The sequence below is a fragment of the Microtus oregoni genome, unplaced genomic scaffold (genome assembly GCF_018167655.1).
Source record: "Microtus oregoni isolate MIOR12 unplaced genomic scaffold, Mior012 000012F_ref0000307, whole genome shotgun sequence".
Lineage (NCBI taxonomy): Eukaryota > Metazoa > Chordata > Mammalia > Rodentia > Cricetidae > Microtus > Microtus oregoni.
Genome location: NW_024543071.1, coordinates 53,742,315 through 53,757,554, shown reverse-complemented (window position 1 = coordinate 53,757,554; position 15,240 = coordinate 53,742,315). Strand labels below are relative to the sequence as shown.

General features: G+C 49.9%; 1 protein-coding gene across 1 annotated transcript in view; it reads right to left on the bottom strand.

Annotated features, from left to right (window-relative positions):
• Window positions 1–13,849, bottom strand: part of Lrp5 (LDL receptor related protein 5) — a 110,750-nt gene extending 96,901 nt beyond the window's left edge. The window contains exon 1 of the mRNA XM_041661415.1: window positions 13,646–13,849. Within this exon, the coding sequence (XP_041517349.1) occupies window positions 13,646–13,736 (91 nt within the window). The 5' untranslated portion in view covers window positions 13,737–13,849. The remainder of the gene's footprint in view (window positions 1–13,645) is intronic.
• Window positions 13,850–15,240: the final 1,391 nt, after the last annotated feature.

The following is a 15,240-nucleotide window of genomic DNA, read 5'->3' as shown; positions in this document are numbered from 1 at the left end:
GACCCAAGCTCGGCTCCTAGCACCCATTTGGGACAGTTCACAAGCTTTTCTAACTCCAGCTCAGGGGATCTAATGCCCTCCTCTGGGCTCCTCAGCTGCTACACTCACATGCACAGACGAAACACACATATACCTCACTAAAAGTCAAGTCAAATCTTTAAAAGGAGAAAAGAAAATGGGTTGGGGATGACAGAGTGCTTTCCTGCCATCCATCAAACCCTGGCTTCAACCCCCAGCGCCGAGTAAAACGGGGAGTGCTGGTGCTGTAACTGAAACAGGAAGATCAAAAACTAAGTAATAGGAAGCACAGCCTGGGATAAATGAGACTCTGTGCCACACACACACACTCGCAAGCACACACACACACGAGAAACAAATTACTCTGTCTAGAACATAAGATAAACAGGCTAGAAGAAGGTTCCAGAAAGCATGGTGACCAACATCATCCATAGTTGTCACCCATCCTGCCTTTTCACCAAATGAGCACTGTGGTGCCAAGGGGTGAAGCCTCCGAGCCCTGACGGTTGACATGAGGGAAATAGACAGAAATGGCATCCACGCTGAACTTCCAACTTGAGTGGAGAGGGCTAGGACAGTGTGGCCACACCCTGACTCACACCACCCAGTCTCCTTAAGAACTGAGTTGGGCTGGAGACAGCATGGTGTAGTGGCCTGGCCTCCAGAAGCATACGGAGGACACATCTTGCCCGAAGTCACCTGGTATGCATTATGATTGGCTCCAGGCCCAGAGTCAGCCTGCCCCCTGTATGCAAAGATATGAGCTGACAGGGGACAAAGGCTGGAGGGCACCCAGGCTGAGTTCTGGCTAGGCCACACTGGGCAGCTATTAATGGCCCATTGAGCAATTTCCTGAGAGTTCTGCCAGGCAGGAGTAGCCTTCCATCAGAGCTAGCAGAAGGGACAGCCCAGGGAAGCTCTAGGAGGCACTCACCTTTTATTCTGTAATGATTTGAGAAGGAAAACAATATGTTTGGTAATTATCTATGCCTTCAGATTGAAGCTGAAAGTAGTCTGCTCTGGAGTGGGCTCCCCAGGCGAGCATGGTGGCAGGGTGTTCCCACAGAGTCCACTATCAGCCCACTGAAAGCGAAACACGGTATCTAATTAAAAACCCAGATGCTGAGACGGGCTCTGTCACAGGTGGTGGACGAATTGACTCCCACAGCCAGGGAGTAGAGAACACATCACATCTGGTCCCTGACACCTGCTGGACGTCAACGTTTACTATTCCCAGACCAAGAGATCAAAGGACGAGGTCAAGAGGCTTACTCTGCAAGAGTAAAAAGCCGAAGACAGTCAACAAGCTTCCCAAACAGAACACAGGGGAGGGGTTTGCACAGTTATCTCAAAACACCTGATAGTACAAAGATCAGGCAGAAGGGCACAGGCCACCTGGTGGGAGGGTCCAGGGTCAGGAGCCACGTGTCTGAGGACAGGACACCACACAGGGAAGAGTGGCAATCTGGTTGAACAGAGACATGATGTGAGATATTTGTACTCTGTGTGAAGATGAATTGCTGTGACTGGTATAGTAAAAAGCTGACCGGATAGTTCGGCAGAAGGTGTAGGTGGAACTTCCAGGCTAGGAGAAAACTAGGGAGAGGAAAGGTTCAGTCACCAGACAGACAGAGAGGAAACAGGAGGTGCAAGAAGTAACACCACTTGGCAGAACACAGATTAATATAAATGGGTTAATTTAATATATAAGAGTTGAGAAAAGCCTAAACTTTCATAATTAATAAGTATCCGGGTCATTATTTGCAGGTTGGCGGTCCGAAGACAGTCCAACAAGAGAGCTTGCTATAGAGACGGGCTGGCCATTACATCTAAGTGTTGGGCCAGCTCCCCACACCTCATACCATATTCTTATAGAATAACAGTAAGGGACTGGAGAACCAACCCAGTCGCTGAGATCACTTACTGCTCCCCCAGAAGACCAAGTTCAGTCCCCAGAACTCATGTGAAGCGGCTCACAACGGCCTGCAACTCCAGCCCTAGGGAGTATGACACCACCTTCTGGTTTCTGTGGACACTAAACACTACACACAGACACATACAAGTACACATAATCAAAAGTAAAAATCTTCTGAGCTGGAGAGATAGATCATCAATTAAGAACATTGGTTGCAGGGCTGGAGAGATGGCTCAGAGGTTAAGAGCACTGACTTTCCTTCCAGAGGTCCTGAGTTCAATTCCCAGCAACCACATGGTGGCTCACAACCATCTGTAATGAGATCTGGTGCCCTCTTCTGGAATGTAGGCACACATGCAGACAGAACATTGTATACATAATAAATAAATAAATCTTTTTAAAAAAAAAAGAATATTTAAAAAAAAAGAACATTGGTTGTTCTTCAAAAGGACCAGGGTTCAATTCCCAGCACCCACAAAGAGGCTCATAACTTTCTGTAGCTCCAGTCCCATGGGATCTAACATCCTCTTCTGGCTTCCAAGGGCACTGCATATACACGGTACATAGACTACAAGTAGGCAAAATACCTATGTACATAAAATATAAAGGTTTAAATTTTGTTGTTTTTTTTTTTTGTTTGTTTCTTTTTGGTTTTCGAGACTGGCTGTCCTTGAACTCGCTCTGTAGACCAGGTTGGCCTCAAACTCACTGAGATCCACCTGCCTCTGCCTCACAAGTACTGGGATTAAAGGTGTGTACCACCACCGCCTAACGAGGTTTAAAATTTGTAATGCTTTAAAAAAAAAAAAATCAGTCAGTTCCCAGCAACCACATGGTGGCTCACAACCATCTGTAATGAGATCTGGCGCCCTCCTCTGGTGTGCGGGCATACATGGAGGCAGAACATTGTATACATAATAAATAAATCTTTAAAAAAAAAAATCAGGGAGGCCAGTGTAGACAGAAGTTCATGCCTTTAATCCTAGCATTCTGAAAGCAGAGGCAAGAGGCAACTCTGGGAGTTAGAGGCTAGCCTGGACTACATACAGTGCCAGGCCAAAAAGTACTATAGAAATTATCTTTCAAAACAAGAAAGATAATCTGAATTAGAACTCAAGACCATAAAACAGGAATTGACCTTAAAAAAAAAAAAAGAATATATTTACAATCTTTAGGTAGAATAAAGACATGCAGTCATAAGAAATAAGACTGACAACTTCAATTACTCAAAACATTTTGATATTTTTATTATTATTATTGTTATTATTATTATTTTGTTTGAGGATTTTTGAGACAGTCTCACTATATTGCCCAGGTTGGTTTCAAACACACAGAAATCCTCCTACCTCTGATTCCTGAATGCTGGGGTTACAGGTATAAGCTACCACACTCAGCTGTTTTGTTTTGTTTGGGACAAGATCTTACTCTGTAGCCCAGGCTAGCCTCAAACTTTCGTCAATCAATCCTCCTGCCTCAACCTCCTGAGTATTGGAATTACAGTCATAAACCGCCACACCTGGTAGAGACTCTTTAATGTCTTTATGATATTTCATATATGTATATAAAAGATTAGCCACAGACCTGAAGGAAAATATGGAACAAATACCAAATACACCAAAACAATGCCCACACCAAATAATAAGCTTGCCACACACACTACCACTTGGCTTTCTTGTTAGAAAAGATACAGAAAGGACCTCTGACGGATCAACAGGTTGAGATAAGGAGGGAAGGGTCAGATTTACATTAAAGAGATGAAGACATGCTGAAAATACAACAAGCTAAAATATGGGTCAAAAAGCTGTCCACAGGGTATAAAGAAAAGCCATCAACTAGGCGGCAGTGGCTCGAAAGACAGATGGATCTTTGTGAGTTTGAAGCTAGACTGTTCTACATAGTGAACTCCACCAAATAAAATAAAATGAAATGAATAAAATAAAAAGCCAGGCATGGTAACACTTGCCTGTTTTCAACAACTCAGGAGGGTGAGGAGAAAGACCTGCAAAAATCAAACATACAAGCCGGGCGATGGTGGCGCACGCACGCCTTTAATCCCAGCACTCGGGAGGCAGAGGCAGGTGGATCTCTGTGAGTTGGAGACCAGCCTGGTCTACAGAGCTAGTTTCAGGACAGGCTCCAAAGCCACAGAGAAACCCTGTCTCAAAAAAGAAAAAAAAAATCAAACATACAAGTAATATTGATCCAACAAATCAGCCAAGGGCCAACAGATCCTTACACACCAGTGTCTCGCTATAGCCAAACGTGGAGACAACCCAAGGTCCAGAGCTCACAAGATGAGCATCTCTGTTCCAGGGATTGGTACTGAGCTATAAAAAGATAATTCTGGTGCAGGCAAAGCTCAAAAGGATTATGATGTTTGCCTTAAACATCATGTAAATAAGCCAAACAAATATTAACTCCACAAACATGAGTTCCCCGAAAGAGTCAGACTTAAAGGAACATGGAGCAGAAGAGACGACTTACCAGGGGCCAGGGTTGAGCGGGGATGGGAAGTGACCATGTTATAGGTGAAACATTTCTGCTGGGGTGATGAAAATTTGTGGCAGATATACAACATTGACAATGTGATGATGTCACAGACTGCACACTCACAGCCAGGGGTCAGGTGATGGCTTGGGGTCACTCCTGAAAACCTGAGCTAGATCCATAGGGACCCACATGGATGGAGGGCACTGACTCCCGTGAGTTGTTCTCTGACCTACACATGTGTGCTACAGGGTGTACATGTGCCACCCCCAACCCCTCCCATGTACAATAAATATGTAATAAAAACTAAAAAGAACAGACACTAGAGATACGGCTCTGTGGTTTAGAGCACTGGCTGCTCTTTCAGAGGACAGGGGTTTGGTTCCCAGCACCCACATGGAAATTCACAACTGTCTGTAACTTTTCCAGAGGATCTGATGCCCTGTTCTGGTCTCTGTGGACAAAGAACACACATGGAGTACACAGATATACAGGAAGGCAAAATAACTATACACATATAAATAAGTAACTTTTTAAATAAACAGAAACAGTCGAAACTCCAAGTTTTATTCAATTCAGTTTACTGCAATAAAAAAGGCTGTTCTACAGCACTCAGGAAGGACAGACAGCAGAATCTCTGTGAGTTCGAAGCCAGCCTGGTCTACAGAGCAAGTTCCAGGACAGCCAAGGCTACACAGAGAAACCCTGTCATGAAAAAAAAAAAAATTTAAAGACTGCTCCAACGAGCTGGAGATAAGAATACTGGATGTTCTTGCAGAGGATAGGTTTAGCTACATAATGGTTCTCAGGCTTCAGGGAATCTGTGACACCTTTTCTGGTCTCTGTGAACACATGATACACAGCCATACATGGAATCAAACACTCATAAACATATAATAAAATAAATAAATCTTTATTTAAAAAAAAAAAAAGTTTTCCCTAGTTCCAGGACAGGCTCCAAAACCACAGAGAAACCCTGTCTCAAAAAACCAAAAAAAAAAGTTTTCCTAAATAAAAACATAGGAGTTGGGTACACTCAACAGTAGAATGTGTATTGAGCACAGGCCTTGGGTTCGCACACACACAGACACATGCACACGTGCACACACACATGTACACACATACACACACACACTGGGTGAGCATAGCACATACACTCAACAGTAGAATGTGTGCTGAGCACAGGCTTTGGGTTCCAAACCCAACACCACACACACACACACACACAAACACACAAACATCAAGTGGGCATACATAGTACACCTGGATCCCAGAGACCATGTTTCTAGGCAGCCTAAACCCTCTAGCAGTGATCCCATGGTTTGAACACCTATAGAAAAGGCCACCTACACCTCAAGGGTGTCCTGTAGTAGGCAGGGCTCTACCGGGCATCTGCAAGAGAATCATAAGGACAGCTCAAGGCACACGTATGATAGACCCCAGGTATCCTCTATATTCCCAGATGCCTACAGATGAAGCATCACCTTGGCCACAATGGGTCAGCCTGTCACGAGTGCCCCTCCTAAAAGACCATCCCTGCCTCCTGGCTCTGTAAATGACAGCCAAAGAAAAGGACAACGGGCAAACATTTAACCACCAGCTTGGAGCACACCCTGATGCTTGTGCAGGCTCACCATGCAGGCTCTACTGCCACCGGGCCATTACCAAGAGGAGGTAGTGTAACCTGCTGCAGTCAAGGGGCAGTGGGTAGCAGGGCCCACACCAGGCAGTACAGCCACAGTCTCTCGGCCCTAGCTGGGCCATCTTTAAAAATATATTCTCTGACTACAAGAAAAGGCCTAGGGCTGGAGAGATGGCTCAGAGGTTAGGATCATTATTGCCTGCTCTTCCAAAGGTCCTGAGTTCAATTCCCAGCAACCACATGGTGGCTCACAACCATCTATAATGGGGTCTGGTGCCCTCTTCTGGCCTGCAGGCATACACACAGACAGAATATTGTATACATAATAAATAAATAAATGAATATTTAAAAAATAAAAAAAAAAGAAAAGGCCTAAGACACAGATGTTGGTGCAGGCCAAGCCTTCACAACACAGTCCCGTGTGGCTCAGCCTCTTGCTGAGGGCAGGTGGAAGGCTCAGGTGCAGGCCTCTGGCTGCCCCTTGCACTGCCTCTCCCCACAGTGGATCACTGCTGGTGGCCGCAGCACTGGCAAACATGCAAACAAACACAACAAAGGTCAGAACTGTTCTGTCAATGTGACAAAAACACGGAGAAATGCAAGTTAAAGGGAGTGCAGGTTTGTTTGGGTTAGGGAAATCAAGGCAGGAGCTTGAAGCGGCAGGTCACATCTCCCATCCAGAGCAGAGAGAAATGAATGCACGCATGCTCACTGTTCAGCTTTCTCCACTCTTACACAGGCCAGGGCCCAGACCCAGGAACAAAGCCACCCACAGCGTCTTCCCAACTCAACTAAGGAAAGAATTACAGAGGTCCACAGACATGCGCAGAGACCAACCTGAGCTACACAGTGGCCCACAGACATGCGCAGAGACCAACCCGAGCTACACAGTGACCCACAGACCAACCTGATCTACACAGTGACCCACAGACCAACCTGATCTACACAGTGGCCCACAGACCAACTTGATCTACCATCTTTCACTGAAACTTTCGTCTTAGGTGCTGACAGGAGATTGTGTCACGTCGACAACTGAAACTATCCACACAGAAGGGCTCTACCAGAGACTGTGGGTCCCAGGGGCTGGAACTGCAGAGATCAGGCTGGGCCCATAGGCTGGTGAGGTAACAGGACAGACCTGAAAGGGACCCTAGAAGGGTTGAGTAGAACCCCCAAGTGGCCTTTTGGTGAAATCAAATGTGGTGCCAACTACACCCACAAGGTGACAGGGACAAATTGGAAGCAACAGTGTCAGACAGGGGGACAAGTAAAGACTCAGCCAGGCTTGGTAAGGCCTCAAAGAATGGGTCAGCTGATTTTGTTTTACCATTAAGGAAACTGAGGCACACAAACAAGAACACTTCAGGGCTCCACACAGAGGCAGAAAGCTGTGGTGGGACCCTCAGCAGCCCTAGACACTGGCACCGACACCCATGGCCATGCTGACAGCCCCTCAGAGCACATTAGGTTCCACTGGAACTCAAGGTTACCATAGTAAACCATTGCCCAGAAGATCAAGCAGGACTCACTAGTTGTCAGTGAGATGCCAACCACTCCCACACCGTGGCAGGCAAGGGATAAACTGGAAGCCCAAGGCTGAAGCTACGCAATGATTCCTTGGGGCTCAGAGTACAAGGACCAAGGTATACTTACCACGTTGACAAAGGTTCCATATCCTAGACACACATATCTCAACATCGCATAGGGATACCAACAGGCCCATCTCAAAGAGGTGTGACTTTTGGCTTAGGGCCACCCCAGAAGCACTGATCTCCAGCATCTTAAGCCACTTCCCAGTCCCATACTGGACAAAAAATTCAGTTCTGCAGTCTGCACTCAGCCTCCATTAAAAGGGAACCTGGGGAGCTGGAGAGATGGCTCAGCGGTTAAGAGCACTATCTGCCCTTCCAAGAGATCTTGAGTTCAATTCCCAGCAACCTCATGGTGGCTCACCACCATCTACAGTGAGATCTGGTGCCCTCTTCTAGCGTACAGGCATACATGCAGGCAGAACACTGTACATATAATAAAAAATAAATAATTAAAAAAATAAAAAAATAAAAGGGAACCTGGGTACCCAAGATGGGCTCCAAGTGTCTCCCTCACTGTAGTGGTGAGGGAAGGAACACTGTGTCCTTCCAGGCTTCACAGATCCCACAGGTGCTGGCAAGGCTGGCTGATCAGCTCAATTTTGTAGCTGTGGAAACTGAGGCCAAGAGCCAGCGAGCCACTCTCCAGAGGCTGGAGGGAAAGCAGGGTAGACCCGCCAGCTAGGCCTGGGGCCACCTCCCTGTGGGCCCCACAGCTGCCTCCACCCGCCACACTTGGACTGCTCTACCCCAGGCGGCTGGCTCAGAGCCCACACGAGGCTTTCCAAGCAAATGTGAGCAGAGTCACGAAGCCCAGAAGCTGGGCACAGCCCTCAGCTCCCACCACGCCTGCCCCCACAGAACCCTGTTTCCAGAGGCTATTGAGTGATCCAACTTGGTGCCTCCTGACCACAGTGTCCAGCTCCCTCTGGGTCTGTGAGAATACTCGGTCCACACTCTCAGGACCCAGGCTCCATACAGATGGCTGTGAAGAGAAACGGGCTGGCAGGAGGCCAGCACAGACTGCCTAGCTTCTGAACCTCCTGACACAGCCCCCCAGCTCATCTGCTGAAAAGCCACAGGCAACCAGGACCAACTCAACCAGAGAGTAAACAGATAAACTTTGGTCTCTCCACAGAGTAGAATAGCACTCAGCCATAAAACGGGCTACAAGCTACAAAGAAGTCAGACAGAGCATACAAAATGCAGCCAGGTACAAGATGGCTAATTCTAGCTACTCAGGGGACTGAGACAGGGGGACTGCTTGAGCCCAAGAGTTCAAGGCCAGCCTGGGTAACAGAGAAAGACACTATCAGCCCTTAAGAAGTGACTAGAACAGGCAGATCCCAGAGACAGCACAAAAACTGCAGTTGGGAGATGGGAAGCCACTGTCCAATGAAAATGGGATTTGCTTTGGAACAACAAAAATGTTTTATTAATTGATGGTTGCAATCCACAAGTATGGTCAATGCCAGGGCCATACCTGCTTGAGACAAGGTGAGCCCCTGGTGTGACTCCTAGGATGTGTCAACTCCAATATTTAAGACGTATTTGTATGGGTAGTTTGCCTATGTATGTGCACCACATGCATGCAGTACCCACATAGGCCAGAAGGGGGTGTCATATTCCCTAGAACTGGAGTTACAGACAGTTGTGAGCTGCCATGTTGGGGCTGGGAATTGAACCCTGGTCCTCTGTTAGAACAATAAGTGTTCTTAACCAGTAAGCCATCTCTTCATCCCCTTCAATCTCAATTTTTATTTTTATTTCTTCAGTTGATTATTTTTGGAGGGGGACTAGGTAGTGTTTTAAGAAGAGACTGGCCTTGAGTTCGGGACCCTTCTGCTTTCACCCCTGAGTGCTGGGAGGCCAGCATGTGCCAGCATGACCAGCTAGTTCCAGAGCTGCTGGACAGAAGGCTATTGCTCTTGTAGAGGATGTGTGTAGTCCCCAGCACCACACAGGGCAGCTCACAGTGGCCTGTCTGGACTTCTAGCTCCTGGGTATTCGATGCCCTCTTCTGCACTCCAATAGTGAACTAGACTCGCACATATGCACACAGACACACACATAACTTAAAATAAAAATAAATCTTTTTAAAAATTCAGTTTCAGGGCTGGAGAGATGGCTCAGAGGTTAAGAGCACTGGCTGCTCTTCCAGAGGTCCTGAGTTCAATTCCCAGCAACCACATGGTGGCTCACAACCATCTGTACTGACATCTGGTGGCCTCCTCTGGCATGCGGGCAGAGGCAGAATGTTGTATACATAATAAATAAATAAATCTTAAAAAAAAAAAAAATTCAGTTTCAAAGCCAAGTATGGTAGTGCATGCCTTTAATCCCAGACTCAGAAGGCAGAGGCAGCCAGATCTCTATGAGTTCAAGGTCAACTTGGTCTACACATCCAGTTCCAGGCCAACCACAGCTACAGTAAACTCTGTTCTCAAATTTCAAAAAATAACTAAAATAATAATAATAACCTCAGTTCCAGCACTCGGGAGGCAGAGGCAGGTGGATCTCTGTGAGTTCGAGACCAGCCTGGTCTACAGAGCTAGTTCCAGGACAGGCTCCAAAGCCACAGAGAAACCCTGTCTTGAAAAACCAAAAAAAAAAAAAAAAAATAACCTCAGTTCCACACAATTCACCTAGGTCAGCCCAGGTCGACTCCAGCCTGATGTCTCATCTTCCTTGCCACTAGGTCACAGATGAACTGACCTCTCTCAGCAGAGACTATCTGGCCCTTGAGGACTGAGGTCTGGACCCTCTGGTCCATGTGCCCAGGGTGAGGACTCATTTCGCCATAGCTTTATTCCAGTCCCAGTGTCCTATGTGCCCCTCCACATGGGTACCCAGACACCACGACTGTCTATGTCTGCTACCCTGTCCCATTCCACCCAGCAAGCTTAACCTGGCGCCAGTCACCAGAAAAGCAGGTATGGTAGTGAGAGTCATGGGTGCTCCCACTAAGAAGTTACTGCAGGTACAGTAGTGAGAGTCATGGGTGCTCCCACTAAGAAGTTACTGCAGGTACAGTAGTGAGAGTCATGGGTGCTCCCACTAAGAAGTTACTGCAGGTACAGTAGTGAGAGTCATGGGTGCTCCCACTAAGTTACTAAACTGTGACAGGAAGGATTTTCATGGTCATGTTCCTGGGGAGAAAAGCAAGGGCGGAGTCAGCTGCCTACCTCCCCCGGCAAGTGGCAAGGCTGGGACGAGACTTTGGGCTGCAGGTCCACATCACTTTATTTCCCAACTCTCATTTGTGGCCGCAGAGTTAAACTCATCAGTTATTGAATACCCAGGATCACAACACAGAAGAAAAATCCAGCACAGGGCCTGGGGAGACGGCTCGGCTGGTAAAGCCTGAGACATACTTGAGCCCCATGTGAAGAGCCAGGCATGGTAACAGGCTTATACTCAGTGAGGCCCGGTTCCCGGTGAGAAACCTTGTCTCAAGGAACAAGGCAGATGGCTCCCAAGGAACACTACCCAAGACTGACCTCCAGCCTTCGTATCACATGGCAGAAAACTACAAAAGGCTGACCTCTGGCCTTTACATGCACAGGCATGCACACACATGAACACACACACACACACAAGACAAAAATCCAGACCATGCACCACCAGCCTCCAGAATTCCAGGCCAGAAAGATCAAAGGCCATGTCACACAACTGTCCCTGAAGCTCTGCCTCCACTACCCAGACCTGGGCTAGGGATGGTACTGACAGTATCAGGGTATTACACGCACCTAACACGCCTGCCACATGAAAGAAAAGGGCACCAGATCCTTATAGCAAACACAGGGAGGATATGTAAGCCCCCCCAAATACAATGTGCAACTACGCATAAAACCCTGGCTGGTCTGACCATCCCACTCTCCTGCCCCCAGGGCACCCACTTGCAAAGTAGGTGGCAGAATCCTCACCTGGCGGCTCCCCACCCCCACACCCTGTGTGAATCCTGCTAGATGCCTGAGCAGTGACATTCTATAGTCAAAATAAAAAGGGTTCCAACCATGCCGGGAACTGTGAGGTGGCCTTCCCTGGAGACGCTCGGGACAAATGCTGGATCAAACAGGTTGCCTGGGTAATTTGTAGCACAGTGGGATCAAGGAACAGGATCCTCATTTGGAGGAGACTCACTCAGCATTTAGTTAACCCAATATAACCCAACATGTGCTGGCTGGGCCCTCCCAGGGGCAGGCAGGCAGCCCACATCTGCAGGAACCTCCTCCAGGAGGCCAGACAGGCTGGGCTGGTCCTGGGACAAGTGCTCTGGGCCCGTAGGAGGGAAGCCTAGGGTTTCCAGGCTGGGGAATGCCGCTCTCCACACGGGGACCACTAGAACAAAGGCTTTTCTGTGGGCCCACAGCTTCAATTTGCAACAGGAAGCAATCAGGAAAAATAATTAGCTGCCCACTTACTGCCTTCTCTCCAGACTCCCAAAGCGTGAATCTCACACAAACGTTTGGGGGGCACACAGCCACCAAGAACAGTCAAAATAAGAGCCTCGGGGAGATTCCTCCCTTGCTTCCATTTTAGGCCTGGATTACACCATCAGCTGGTACTCCTGGGGCCTGGCTTCCTAATGTTAAAATAATCAACTCTATTTTTGCCTCATACACCACCAAACTATAAAGATGTTAAGTCTGGGATACTAGACGACAGGCAGGGGATTCCAGAAATGTCAACCCCACCTCAGACAGGAAAGTCGACTTACAAACCCCACCTTTAAAACAAACAGCCCCTCCACCCCCAAACCCCTTCTGCAGCCACGACCCAGGCATTTCCGGAAAGAGCAGCGCTGGCCTGGACTTCCCACGGCCTGTCACGGTTTTGTCTTCGCCTTGTTTTGCTAGCACCAGACATGGCCGGAAAATGTAAACACGGTCCCGAGGGAGACAAGTTTGGGGGGAGACTCCCCCAGAGCCCTCAGGCTGAGGGCGAAAGCTCCAGAACTAGAGGAAGCCAGCCCCCTCTCTCCCCCGTCCAAAAAGAAAAAGAAAAAAGAAACCTGGGTGTAAGGGACTGCAACCCAGGGAATCTGAGCAGAGAGCCAGGCCCAGCCACCTCCCTCAAGTGTCTACCCTGGAAATACACAGGGGGACAGCTGTTCGCCTTAATAAGACCCAGACAAAGGGACCTGAAGTTGTCCCCCTACCCCACCCCAAACTTCCATCAGCACCATCCAGGAGTTCAAGACTATCTGCCGGACCCTTGGATAGCCACACTCCAGAAAAACAAAACACAACACACCCGAAAACAATGATTTAGGTGGCAAGAGGCTTGCTTTAAAAACCACATGGCAATCTCCGAATTAAAAGAACATGTGTGGCATTTCCAACTCCTTCGTTTCTCGAGAGTCCGCCTGACCTCAACTCCACCCCTCAGGACACACCAAAAGTTAGAAAGTTCCCCAGCCGGCCACTTCCCCAAAGGTGGGTCTAAATGAGACAGGATCCTATCTCCCCACACCAAGGCACCCACGCAACCGATCCCGGGGATGGACACTGGTCAGCGGTGGCCGGCGCCACCGTTTGGGGGCCCATGCGATCAGATGGGTCACTGGGGTCACGGGGCACCTGGCAGGTGTCGGTCGGTTTGGAAGGCTGACAGCCACGCAAGTCAGAGAGACAGCAGCCAGGGCCAGGCCTCCCCGCGCGGGGCTCTCCGAACTTCCTAGCTTGCAACTTCAGGCACTTCCCAGGGCTCGGTAGGCCGGCCGCCGTAAGCAGGCTCGCAAAAAGTTTTCCCAGTAGTTCGCGACAGGCCAGGCCTGCGCAGGGCCATCGCGAAGCCCGTGGGTGCGCGCCCCGAGCCCCGGGCAGGTGAGGGCCCGCCCGCGCCGCACCTGGCGGGCTCGGTCCCCGGGGAGGGGCCCCGGCGGGAGAGACAAAGGGCCCGCGCGCTGTCCCCCGGCGCGCGCTCCAACTCGCCCGCAACTTGCCAAGTGGCTGCTGCGACCCCGGCCATTGTCCCCCGCGCCCACCTTACCCGCGGCGGGGGCCAGGCTGCAGCACAGCGCCAGCAGCAGCAGCAGCGGCGGCAGCGGCGGCGGAGGGGCCCGGGTCGGCGCCGTTTCCATGTCGTCCGGCGGCCGGGAGCGCCGCGCGCTCACTCGGGCTCCATGGCGCGCGCGGCGGCGGTGGATCCTCACGGCTCCCGGCGCCTCCTGCTCCCGCCTCGGGCGCCGCGGCCCAAGACGACGCGGGAGGAGGGAGCGGAAGCCGAGCCGGTCTCCGCCCCCCGCGCCGCCCGCGCCCCCCGCCAAGCCGCGCCCTCCCGCGGGCGCCGGGGAGCCTTGTAGGCGCGTCCCTCCGGGCCGCGACGGAGAGGTCCCCGCGAGCAGGTGGGTCACCTGCTGAACCGCTGCACTGACCCGTGGGGATACCGAGGCAAGGGGAGGCGTGACCCACGCAGCCAGGGGGCCTCGGAGTTGGAAGTTGGGGCGGGGGTGTCCCCTGAGCCAGGTCTGGGCGTTTCACCACAACTGCTGCCACCTGGCCCAGAGACACCTGGCTTCACTTGGGAAGCGCGCGGGAACAAGAGCAGGAGTGGGTGGTGCTGGAGGAACTGGGGGCTTTTACTTTTAGATTTATTTTATGTGTTAGAGTGTTTGCCTACATATATGTGCACCACATGTGGGAAGGAGTCTGAGGAGACCAGAATAGGGTTCATATCCCCTGTAACTGGAGTTACAGGTGAGTGTGAGCCACCATATAATGCAGGGACTGCACCCAGATCCCTGCGAGAGCAGTAAGGGTTTCTAGCTGCTGAGCCATCTCTCCAGCACAGCTTTCTAGAACCTCATATCTTGACCTAGTCTAGGTGTAATCTCTCCATCTCTTCACGTCCTTATAAAGTGAGAATGACAGAGCCCGGCGATGGTGGCGCACGCCTTTAATCCCAGCACTCAGGAGGCAGAGGCAGTTGGATCTGTAAGTTCGAGGCCAGCCTGGTCTACAGAACGAGTTCCAGGACAGGCTCCAAAGCTACACAGAGAAACCTTGTCTCAAAAAACAGAACAAAACAAAACAAAAGAAGGACATGCCTGGTACCCAATAGCTGAGGTGACCTCATAAAGCCAGTGGTCAAGAAGGTGCCTCTGCCTGCCTGTGGTTTATGCTAGGAAGAGACAAACAAAAATAAAGAACCCAAACAAACAAATGGAGACGTGAGGGATGGTCTGTGGTCCCAGCTCTGGAAGATGAGGCAGGAAGAATGCCATGAGTTCAAGGCCAGCCTGTTTTAAAAGGGTTCCTAGAGTCCTGGATTGCCCAGCGCGCACACAAGGTTCATCACTCACCCCACCCCCCAGCACTGCACACGGGGTAGCACAGGTGGGAAGATCAAAATGAAGTTCAAGGTCAGCCAGCACGATGGCTCCTGTTGACCTAGGAAAAGGTAAAGAGGAGTAGCTAATGGGGGGAGGGGGTTCTCCAGAAGAGAAAAGCCAGGACCAGAGTCCCCAGGGTCAAGGCTGAGATTTGAATGGTGAAGCAGCCCCTGGTGCAGGAAGAGCAATCTCCTGGAATGGTTGTATCCAGCTTGACACCGGAAGAGGAATCAGGTCTAGAGGCCTTGGAGGG